Genomic DNA, 12,602 nt, shown 5'->3' on the forward strand with positions numbered 1-12,602 from the left:
CAAGCATCCAGACACACCGAGTATGAGGTAGCTGTAGGAAATAAGGCAGAGACACACGGCCTGCACAGATGGCTCTGCAGCCGAGAGACCACACTGCAGATGAGATCTGGGGGTCACAAACACAGGTGACAACTGGACCCACAGACAAGATCATTCCTACGACTATCAGAGCGAGAGAACAGAGAAAATACCCTGAACTAGAAAGGAAACTGAGGAGAAGTCCAGAAAATGAGTGAGCAGCCAGTAAAGAGGAAAAGAGAAAACATATGCTATCGGGGAAGGAAAGCAGGATCAAATATCACAGGTCAAACAAGGGTTAGAAAGGAAGCCAATAGGCAACACACAACAGCACAAGCTAGAACTGAGGGCAGACCAGGCTAGAACAGGCTACAGCAGCGACCGACATATGCCAAGGTGAGATGGGCCATGCCAGACTGGGCTGCAGCACCCACCAGCATGTGTGAGTCCCGGGGACAGTGGTGGGGAAAGGGAGGTGCGAACCCCATACAAGAGATGCGGGGACTCCCCTGCTGGGCTCGTGAGCATGAGAGCTGGGACTGGGGGCAGACCAGGCTGGGCAGGACTACAACCCCTGTTGCCCTGCATGTGAGCTGGGTTAGGGGGGAGAGCCAGGCTGGGCTGGCCAATTATATCCACTGGTACAAGCATGAGCCACAGCAAGGGCAGGCTGGTCATGCTTTGCCGCAGCATCAGCTGGCAAATGCTTGGACAGAAGGCAAGTCCTGTCACTAGACTGCAGAACCACCTGCAGTTTGCAAGATGCAGGGTAAGGAGTGAGTCCAGTAGGGAAACTGTGGGCACTTCTCTGATAAGCTGTAGCTCCCAATGGTGAGCATGACAACCAGGACTGGTGGCAGGCCTGGCTAGACAGGTGGTGTCACCCACTGGCATGAGTGAGGGCTAGAGTATGGAATCGGTAGGGTTGAGTTAGGCTTCAACACCCTGTGATGTGTATAAGAAGTGATAAGGGTATGCAACAGACTGGACCAGTCCACTACACATGCTGGCAGACACAGGAACCAGGGCTGAGGGGTGGCCCAGTGGAGTTACTGGGGGTCACTCTGATTGGGCTATAGCTCCTGATACTGCATTTCAGGGCCAAATGTGTGGTGGGCAGGGTTGGACTGAGCTGTAGCATCCATTGCATAAGAGACGGGGCTGGAGATAGATCTGACCTAACAATTACAAGTATCAGTGTGTATGTAGGCTGATTTGGGTGACAGAATGAGGCAGATCCAAAACTGGCGGGCACACACAAGAGTCAGGTTTGGGATTGCCCCAGACGATTTCTTTGAGGGTCTCCCCAACTGAACCGCAGGACTCAGAATCCCAACCATGGGGAGACTGACACGATTTGTGGTCTGACAGTGGAGTGCATGTGTCTGAACTGGGCCTCCTCAGTTACTGAAGATGGTACAGTGGACAGCATATCTAGATGCATATGGAGGATTTGGCAGTCCATTGGAGCCTGCAGAGGAAGAGGACATTTGGTACCATAGCAGAGGAAGAAGGGCAGAACAAATCGGACAACCACCCCAGCGAAGCCTGACAGCAAATTTCTGGGTGAATGGAGACTCTAAGGTGAACTATGTCAGCCAATGGACCTTGGAATGATTTCCTCATCCTCGGATCTGCGAGACCAACAGCATGTAAGACCTAACAAGGCCACCTGAGCAGAACCCTCGGCGTGTGCTCCACATCAGGGATTCTGGGATAGCACCAGTGGCCTTTCCCCACACCCAAGTACTGATGCCGTTGGGAGGCTGGATGTGGCTTCTCCCCTTGTCTTCCGCCTTCCCCCAGATACAGGAAGAAAAAGAAAAATTGGAGGCAATAAGTTCACCCACTTTCCCCATCCCCTAGATCATTCCCACCCTAATCAACTACGTAATCATCAAAAAAACAAGAAGGAAGGAAGAAAGGAAGGAAGTAAGGCAGGCAAGCCAAATACATTTGAAATCTGGAAAGTTACCAGCACTTCCAAATAAAAGTTGTGGGGGCCAGCACAATGGCTAAACTGGGTAATCTTCTATCTGCCAATACTGGCATCCCATATGGGCTCTGGTTCCTGTCCCATCCAGCTCCCTACCTGTGGCCTGGGAAAGCAGAAGAGGATGATCCAAAGCCTTGTGACCCTGCATTCATGCAGAAGACCCAGAAGAGGCTCCTGGTCCTGGCTTTAGATGGGCTCACATCTGGCCATTGTGGCCATCTGGGAAGTGAACCAGCAGATGGAGATTTTTGTCTCTGTAAATCTGCCTTTCTAATAAACATAAGTGACTCTTTTAAAAAAGGGGGAGGGGGTAAGTACAGGTGTAGAGATACACACACAATATGTCTGCACATGACCATGACATGTGTCCCTATAGATCTGCAGACTGGGGGGGATATAAGGTTACAGGTAACAGACACTGCAGCACATTTATGTAATCATAGGAAAAGTTACTCCAGGAAAAAGAGGCTGAAGACACAAAGAAAGTGATGATGTGTGTGCGAGTGTGTGTGTGTGTGTCGGGGGGGGTGAGACAGGGCTGACTCAGCACCGAGTCTGAGTGAAGGGGAATGGGGCTCACAGGGCACATGGGGACAGCAAAGCACATGGGCCAGGCTGGTGCTGAGCTCACCCAAGGCACACACTCAGGGGTCTGGAGTTAGGCAAGATGAGGACTGAGGATTCCCAGGTTGGGGCTTTACAAAGAGGACGAAACTAAGAGGTAATACACTATGATGGATGAAGATGTAGGAAAACTAAACAGAGCAGGCACACCAGGAGTGAAAGAACTAGCACGATAGAAAGCCCTCGAAGTAGCAGTTTTCAGATTTCAGAGTTGACGATGGTGGAAGGTCACAACGGCTGGCACTAAAGAGGTCTAGAAGAGTGAGGTTAGAGTTCTACAGGTTCCTTCCCAGGGACACGACGTCACCAGGATGCAGGTGGCACCGGGAGCAGAGGCATGTGAGGGAAAAGACAGGACATGAGTACGGAGTAGGAGAGGACAGAGATGCAAGCAGGGCTGGGATGTGCCTGACCACATCCGCCGAGGGACCAATGTCACTCACTGGCTGCAGAGTACAGTGTGAGCCTAGGAAGTCTCCTGGGTTACCTGGAAGGCAAGGGTGAACAGCCTCCCTGTGAGAGAGACCAGAAGGTGGTCCTGGGTACTTCAGGTGGCAATCCGCTTGTGTCTGACAGGGCAACGTGGGAAGGAGTGCAGGAGCAATGATGAAGGGAAGCCTGACAAGCACAGGCTACACTGAGCTCTCTGGGCAGCTCCCAACTGCAGGCTCCAACCGGCCGCTGGGACTAGAAATCTGAAACCAAGGAGGCCAATCTCAAGCAGGTTTGCTGACACGTATACTTGACAGTAAACTTAAACTACAATGTCTAGTCTTTAAACAAACAAACAAACAAAAAACCCCCCAAAAACATAGCATCCAATTAAGAAAATCTTCCATTTATTTCAACCCAATACAGTTAAAGAAGGGACTCAGGGGGCTGGAGTGGTGGTGCAGTGAGTTAAGCTACCACCTGTTCCCATGTTGGAGTTTGGGTGCAGATCCTGGCTGCTCTGCCTCCAATTCAGCTAACAAACCAGGGAAAGCAGTGGGTGAAAGACCAAGTACATGGAGCCCTGCCATCCACATGAGACCAGGATGGAGCCAGGCTCTGGTTTTGGCCTGGCCAAGCCCCAGCCACCATAGCTATTGATGGGGGAGTTCACCAGCATACAGAATCAATCTCTCTGTTTCTCCTATCACTCTATTTTTACAATTAATAAATCTTTGGGGGAAAAATAGTAGGGTGGGGGGTTGAGGGAGGCAGCAACAGTGGCTCAATAATCTAATCCTCCACCTGCAGCACTGGCATCCTCATATGGACACCAGTTCGAATCCTGGCTGCTCCATTTCCCATACAGTTCCCTGCTTATGGACTGGAAAGGCAATGGAGGATGGCTCAAGTCCTTCAGTCCCTGCATCTTTGTGGTAGACCCAGAAGAGGCTCCTGGCTCCAGACTTCAATTCAGTTCAGCTCTGGCCACTTGGCTAGCCCTCTGGGGAGTCAATCAGCAGATAGAAGAGACTGATTTCTATTCTCTCTCCATCTTTCTGTAAATCTACTTTTCAAATAAAAAGACCTGCTCCTAGTCATGGGTTCCACGAAAAACAAAGCGGGAGGAGACAGGAGGGTGGAACCCACATATAGCTTATCATACCCAATAATGGTAATTAGAACAAAAATGTAAGACTTTGTTGTTGTGTTGTGGGTAAAACTCTGCCTTTGAGATCAGCCTTTCATGGGCAACAATTCAGTCCCAGCTAGTGCACCTCCCTGCTAATGTGCCTGGTAAAACAGCAGAGAATGGTCCAAGGGCTTGTCGCCCAGCACCCAAACGGGAGACTCAAAATAAGCTCCTGGCTCTATGCGGCCTGGCCCTGGCCGTTGTGGCCATCTAGGGAGTGACCCAATGCATCTGTCCTAGTTGCTCTAGTTCCAATCCAACTCCTTGCTAATGTGCTTGAGAAACCAGCAGGAACTGGCTCAAGTACTTTGGAAACTCGGATGAAGTTCCTGCAGACATTTAGGAAGTAAGCCAGAGAATGAACAATCTCTTTTTTATAATTCTATTTTTAAATAAATTACAGATAGATAGATAGATAGATAGATAGATTTTTTTTTAATTGCACAGGAGGCTAGCTTTGTGGCATAATGTGTAAAGCTGTTACTTGCAATAGCAGCATCCCCTATGGGCACTGGTTCCTGTGCTGGCCTGGCTGATGTACTTCTGATCTGCTTTCCACAAACAGTGTGGGAAAGGCAGCAGAAGACGGTCAAAGTGTGTGATTCCCTCCTATCCATGCGGGAGTTCCTGGCTTCAGCCTGACCACGCGCTGGCCTTTGTGGACATCTGGGAATTCAACCAGCAGATGGAAGATTCCACTGCCTATTCCCCCTTTCTATGTAACTGCCTTTTAAATAAATATATAAACATTTAAGAATAAATAAATAAATCAAACTGCACAGAACTAAGCACATTCACACTCCAGTACATGGAAGACAGGATGGCTAGAAGAAATGCAGCAGTGTCAGCGTCCCAGCTGTGATGTTTCACTGTAGTCACAGAAGGCAATGCCATGGAGGCAACCTGGGTGAAAGCTCAACTGGATCCCTGTGTTCTCAAGCAAGAGAGAGACAGACAGAAAGGTGGAGGGAAGGGGCGAGAGGGAAGGAGGGAAAGAGAATCTTTCTTCTGCTGGTTCACCCCCCAAACAGCCACAAGTAGCCACGGCTCGGCTGGGATAAAGCCAGCAGCCAGAACTCCATCCAGGTCTCCCACGTGAATGCAGGGGCCCAAAATCTGGGCCATCTTTTGCGGCCTTCTCAGGGCAAGAGCGAGATGAGAACCGGAGCAGTCAGTACTCAAACTGACACTCTGATATGGGATTCCAGCATTGTGAATGGTAGTTTAACCCACTGGATACAACACTGACCCTATACATCTGGTTTTGTTTGGTTTTGTTTTCCTAATATTGTTTCATTTATTTTAAAGGCAGAATTATAGTGAGGGGGAAGAGATGGAAAATAATTCACCTGGCTTAGTCCCCAAATGGCCACAACAGGCAGGGCTGGACCAGACCCAATCCAAGAGCTTCATCTAGGTCTCCCACATGGGTAGAGGGGCTCAAGGACTTGGGCTATCCCAGCTGTTTTCTCAGGTGTGTTACCAGGGAGTTGAATCAGAAGTGCAGCAGCTGGGACTCAAACTGGCACCCATAGGGGATGCTAACATTGCAGGTGGCAGCTTAACCTGTTACACCAAATGCTAGCCCCTCTTTTATGTCTTAAACTACATGCAAATCTACAGGAATCAAGTCTACAATAACCAAAACACAAAGAATTTTTATTCAGGGTTTTAAAAACCAAACAAGGAATGCAACCGGGAAACACTCTCTTTAAAATCCATGTTAACACCAGAAGAATGTTTCTACAGCCACGTGATTTCACCAGAAAACTGGAGGGGGTGAGACAACATCCAGGTGTCAGAATTACTGCTCACAGCCCCATTCCCAGAAAGCAGCCACGCCAAAAGGGCTCCAATGGGGAACCACATGTTTCAGAAGAAGCTTGTCACACCTTCAAATGTTCTAACTGAAAAAAAGCATAACACTTCTTCTCTGGCTATTTTTCCTTATTAACATTTTTTTTTTTTTTTTAAAAAGCCAGGGGGAGGGATTTGGATATGCCAGGCTGGGCTAGGCTGCAGTACCCACCAGTGAGAGCTGGGATTGGGGTGAGTCTGCCCCCAGTTACAGCACCCGCCAAGTGCCGAGACCGGGGTGGGCCAAGCCAAGTTGGGCCACAGTACGTGCTGACATGCACAAGATCCAGGGCTGAAAGTGGGGCTGGTAGAGGAACTTGGGGTACTCGCCTACTAGACTGCAGGTGAATGTGAGAGCCAGATCTTCAGACATGCCAGACAAGGCTGTAGCACACGCTGGTATGTGTGTGAGTCGGGTCTGGGCCTCCACTGGCACACACGATAGCCAGGACAGGGTTTGGGCTGGGCTGGGGTGCACCATCCACCAGTTCACCTGGGATCTGGGGCCCACAGCATCTACACGTGCGCATGGGAGATGAAGCTGGGGATGCTTCCTTACGTACCAGGCAGCTGCATCGATCAGGATGTGGGCTGGCTGATACGTAAGGCAGACCAAACCTGATCTGGCACTAACTGGTGCTCACAAAAGCCAAATCTGAGGTCACCCCAGATGAGGTTTCCTGGGAAACTCCCCAATTAGATGGTTGGACTTCAGGTAAAACCACAGATATGTGACCCAACCTTGGAGTGCATGTACCAGTACTCGGCCTCCTCAGCTGCTGATGCGCAAACAGTGGCCAACATGCCCAGATGCACAAGGGGGACTTAACAGTCAACTCATCTAGGCCAGCAGCGGACATCAAGTGCCTCACCAGAGGAGAGAAGGCACAACCAGTTGGCCAAGCTTTGCAGCACGTTCCTGGGCCTGTGGATGCACTGAGGCAGACCTGGTCGACCAACAGATCTTGGAAAGATTTTCTCAACCTGGTGCAATGAAGCTGAAAACTGAGAACTATCAAAACCACTCCTGTAACATCCTGGGAACATTCCTCTCACATCGGGGTCTCTAAGGTGTCACCAAAGTACCATTTCCCGTAACCCACAACCCTTTTCCTCTCCTGAGACACTGGAAATGTCTGAGAAAATCAAAAAATGATCTTACCCACACTTCAAACTCTCTCCACTGTATTCAAAGCCCACATGGATTCACATCCCTCTCAAGCATGTAATCAATACTGAAAATTTTAAATTAAAAAAAAAAAAAAACAAGATTTATCTTATTTTTCTCTGAAAGGCAGAGTTAGAGGGAAGAAAAGACAGAGACCTTCAGCCAACTGTTCACGCCCCAAATGGCCACAGTGGCTGGAGCTGGGCCAGTCCGAAGCCAGGGCTTCCTCTCAGTCTCCCACAGGAGAGCAGGGTTCCACAGACTTCAGCCATCCTCTGCTTTTCAGGACACAGGTAGGGAGGAAAATCAGAAGCAGAGCAGCTGCCCATATGGGATCCCAGTACCATAGATGGGTGTTTACGCTAATACACTCTGGTGCCAGTCTCATTTTATTAACATGTCCAACTGGTAAGGGAAAAGAGTATCTAGAAGAAACAAAATAAATAACATATAATAAATATGAAAATTTTTTTAAAGATTTGTTTATTTACCTATTTATTTGAAACGCAGAGTTACAGAGAGATTAAGAGAGACAAAAAGAAAAATGAGCTCGTTCATTCACGGTTCACTCCCCAAATAGTTACAATAGCCAGGAGGGCTGGAGCAGGACTAAGCTGAGATCCTAGAACTCCATCTGGGTTTCCCATGTGAGTGGCTGGGGTCCAAGCACATAAGCCACCTTTTACTGTTTTCCCAGGAACATTAGCAGAGAGCTGGATTGGAAGTGGAGCAGCCAGCTGGGACTTGAACTGGCACTGACATAAAATGCAGGTGTCATAGCTGCCACAATGCCAGCCCTAACTTGAAATACTTGAAGAGAACACTCCTCATTTAATTTGTATATCAGCCAATACACCCATCATGTAAATGTAGTTGGTCAACATAAGAAATACTTTCTGCTAATACTGGATTAAGAGAATGGACTTTTAGTGATATATTCAGACTTGAAATATCTGCAGTCCAGCAATGTAATGTATAAAAGTTGTGCAGTCTACGCTCTTGCATACAGTGTGATTTACTGAGCCCATCCAGGAGGCCCCGGCACCACACCATGTCCTAGTCACCTGGAGGAGGACTAGAAACAAGCAGAAGGGTGAATGTGATCAATTTGGCTTCTACTGCAAATTCCCTAGTAATAAGCAGTGTTAAAGAGACAGCCTTTTAAGCCACTGAAACCAAACATGGGGAAACATACTGGACTGGAACTGCAGCCCAGCTAAGGCTGAAATGACCTGTATAAACCAGAACAAACAACAGAATTGCATTACGATGAGCACATTCCAAGCCCCAGTATCATAACTGCTTACAAAACTCTGTAGTACAATCGAAATGTCAAGCCATAGAGAAAATATTATGTAAAAAAAAAAAAAAAGGACTATAGTAATATCCAAGGGGCCCGGTGCAATAACGTAGTGGCTGAAGTCCTCGCCTTGAATGCGTCAGGATCCCATATGGGCGCTTCCTCTCTGTCTCTCCTCCTCTCCGTATATTTGCCTTTCCAATAAAAAATAAATAAATCTTTAAAAAAAAAAAGTAATATCCAAAACCACTGCCAAAGCCTCTAAAAACATTTAAGATAAAAAAAAAAAAAAAACATTTACAGGGCCGGCACCGTGGCCTAGCGGCTAAAGTCCTCGCCTTGAACGCCCCGGGATCCCATACGGGTGCTGGTTCTAATCCCGGCAGCTCCACTTCCCATCCAGCTTCCTGCTTGTGGCCTGGGAAAGCAGTCGAGGATGGCCCAAAGCTTTGGGACCCTGCACCCGCGTGGGAGACCTGGAAGAGGTTCCTGGTCCTGGCATCGGATCGGCGCGCACCGACCTGTTGTGTTCCCAATCACAGCTTTCCTTGACTCTGAGCTACCATGATTGCTTTTCTGTCCCTTATACCTTTTATCTTATGTTTGCTAGAGTAAGCACACACTTTTGTTGCAGTCAATAGCCAGCAGGGAATCAAATTATAGCAATAAGTCTTTAAGCGTTTCTAATGATGAGGGACTATGAAAAGTAACATACACATAACATATATAAATGCTCATATATGATTACAATTTTAAAGAGAAAAATTACACATTACAGAAAAAAGAAAAAACAGGATGGAAGGCAATAACCAAAATAAAGGCGGTTAAATATGAGAGAGAAAATAACAATGGGCTATAACTTTCTTCTCCTACTGTTTCTTGAACATTTAACAAATAAAAAAAAAAGGTTTCTTAAAAATAATTTTTCCTTCTGCCATGCTTTGAAAATTTATTTTAAGATTATACAAACAAAAAAAGAAAACTATGTTACTTAACAAGCCTGACTCTCAGCCCTCCTTCTCACTGGACCTGCACCCTTAGAAGAACCAGGACACACCCATGCGCACGCGCTCACCAGTACTTACATGGGCTCACATCTCTGTATCTGTTTCGATTTCTGTTTTCGGGAAACTTGGCCACTCTATGAGGATAGTCATGGGACTCATTTCGAATTTCCTTAAAATAACAAAAATACATTTTAATATTGCTCACTTAACTTTACAGAGCAAAACATTCTTCCAGAGTATAACAATCACACAAGCACTTCAGAAATACCTCAGTACTACACAAAACAGAACACATGATGTACACTGCCTCACCGAGTCCTCACATGGATGGAAATCACTCGACGTTTGGCACGGGAGGTACTAGATGGGACTAACAGGTGCAGCCCCCAGACCCAGCAAGGACCTTCTGACGTCAAAATCTGTGGGTATCACCTGTTCACTTACTATTGATAGCCTCTTTCCAACACCTATAAGCAAACATGCAATATTTCATGTAGCAGAATGCAGCGGAGACACATAAAGGAAGTCACATCATACTCAAATTCTAACCAAAGCTTTCATCTCCCCCAGTTTTAGAGTTTCTACCTTAAAATTCTTACGTGTTTCTTTACCTTCATACCACATAACTGTTACTATACTTTGAAAGCAAAACTTCTTTCTGAAACCATAACTAAGCAGCAAAAAGTGGCAGTTTGAGGCTTGTATTAAGGCCCGGAAGCTTCTCCATATTCCATAGTGAGAGGAAATTTCTATGAACACCCTTCGTAAGCAACCAAACTAACCAACCACCTGGCATGATTCAGCTGTCTCTCTTTTTTTTCTAAAGATTTATTTATTTATCTATATATTTCTTTTTTATTATTATTTATTATTTTTACTTCATTAATTACATTGTATTATGTGACACAGTTACATAGGTACTTGGGTTCTCCCCACCCCTCCCCAAACCCTCCCACCATGGTGGATTCCTCCAAGCTGTCTCTCTTTTTTAAAAGATTTATTTGCTTTTCTTGAAAAGGCAGACTTAGAAAGAGAAGGAGAGACAGAGAGGAATATCTTCCCTCTGTTGGTTACTCTCCAAGAGACTGTAGTGGCCAGAGCTGAGCTAATCCAAAGTCAGGGGCTTCTCCTGGGTCACCCACGTGGACGCAGTGTCCCAAGGCTTTGAGCTGGATGGAAAGTGCAACAGCTGGCATACAAATCGGCACCCATATGGGAATCCCGGTGCATGCAAGGCAAGGAATTTAGGCACTAAGCTACCACACCGGGCCCTAGATCTTCTCTTCTAAATGAAGCGCATTCTAAGAATTTAAGTAGGAAGGAATACCAAGTTTAAAAAATATGCTTTATCAGCAAAACCTGAGTTTATGGCCATGGTACCATATGAAAAAACATTTTAAAAGTTAGGACGCAGAGGCAGGCACTAGAAGCGGATGCAAGAGCCACATGCCATTTCGGAGCATCTGGGTTCAAGTTTCAGCTCTAATTGTGATTCCAGCTCCCTGCTAAAGGAGGGTTCCGGTGGCTGAGTCTCTGCCCTCCCCCCACAAGAGACCTGGCCTGCACTCCCAGTCCTGGCTCCAGCACAGTCTCCGACACTTGGGACATTAAAGGAATGAATTAGCAGACAGGCACGCTCTGTCTGCCTGTGTGTGTGTGTGTGTGTGTGTGTGTGTGTTTAATTTGTAAGTGAGGCTGATGTTACAGCATAGCAAGTAAAACTGCACTCAATTTCCAATCCTGCTCCCAAGGATATGAAATATGAACTGGCATTGCATGGTGTAGTTTTACTTGCTATGCCGTAACATCAGGGCCGAGGAAAGCGGTGGAAGTTGGCCCAATTGGGCCCTGCCACCAATGTTAGAGAGCCAGAAGAAGCTCCACCCTCCTGGCTGTGACCCAGCTCAGATGACTGTTGAGGCCATGTGGGCAGCAAACCGGCAGATGGAAGGTATTCTCTGTTTCTTTCTTTCTCTCTCTCTCACTATTTTTTCCAGCTGCTCCACTTCCCATCCAGCTCCCTGCTCCTGGCCTGGGAAAGCAGTTGAGGATGGCCCAAAGCCTTGGGACCCTGCACTCACATGGGAGACGTGGAAGAGGCTCCAGCCACTGTGGCCACTTGGGGAGTGAAATCAACAAGACTTTCCAATAAAGTAAATCTGACTTTCCAATAAAAAATAAAAATATTTTGAAATCCACACATAGCTTTTTCAATAATACACACTTCCTGACAATCCCTCATATTTTACAAGTTTTTATTACCCCATGTTCTTACTGATAGAACATAATACACGAATTTCCAATCTGAACTCAAGTTCCTTTTTCCTTTCAGTTTTTTTTTTTTAAAGATTTTTATTATTATTGGAAAGCCGGATATACAGAGAGGAGGAGAGACAGAGAGGAAGATCTTCCATCCGATGTTTCACTCCCCAAGTGAGCCGCAACGGGCCGATGCACGCCAATCCGAAGCTGGGAACCAGGAACCTCTTCTGGGTCTCCCACACCGGTGCAGTGTCCCAAAGCTTTGGGCCGTCCTCGACTGCTTTCCCAGGCCACAAGCAGGGAGCTGGATGGGAAGTGGAGCTGCCGGGATTAGAACCGGCGCCCATATGGGATCCCGGGGCTTTCAAGGTGAGGACTTTAGCCGCTAGGCCACGCCGCCGGGCCCTCCTTTCAGTTTTAAATTTGAAAGAATTGTAAGGAGGGGAGACAGGGAGAGGAAGAGAAAACCCTCCATCCACTGGCACCCTCTCCAGTGGCCACAGCAGCCAACGGAGGGAGCAGGAGAGTGAAGAAGTGTGACTGCCTTCTTGGAATCATATTCACAGAAAATCCACTCTTCAGGTCCGTGAAAAATCGTTTGAAATGGGGGAAAAATGTCCAACATTATGGCAGAGATTAGATTCAAGAAACAAAATAAACACTAGCTAAAATAACTCACAGTGGTCTCCAAATATGTTAACGATCCATTTATATATTTTCATAAAACATTCTGTGTTCTTCACACC

At 47.0% G+C, this 12,602-nt stretch overlaps 1 protein-coding gene across 2 annotated transcripts in view; it reads right to left on the reverse strand.

Annotated features, from left to right (window-relative positions):
* The window catches only part of PTPN2 (protein tyrosine phosphatase non-receptor type 2), a 102,447-nt gene that overhangs the window by 60,371 nt on the left and 29,474 nt on the right, over nt 1–12,602 (reverse strand). For both annotated transcript variants that reach the window (XM_058678417.1, XM_058678416.1), the window contains exon 2: nt 9,673–9,763. In XM_058678417.1, coding sequence (XP_058534400.1) covers nt 9,673–9,763 — 91 coding nt within the window. The remainder of the gene's footprint in view (nt 1–9,672; nt 9,764–12,602) is intronic.

This window comes from Ochotona princeps, chromosome 21 (assembly GCF_030435755.1).
Source record: "Ochotona princeps isolate mOchPri1 chromosome 21, mOchPri1.hap1, whole genome shotgun sequence".
Lineage (NCBI taxonomy): Eukaryota > Metazoa > Chordata > Mammalia > Lagomorpha > Ochotonidae > Ochotona > Ochotona princeps.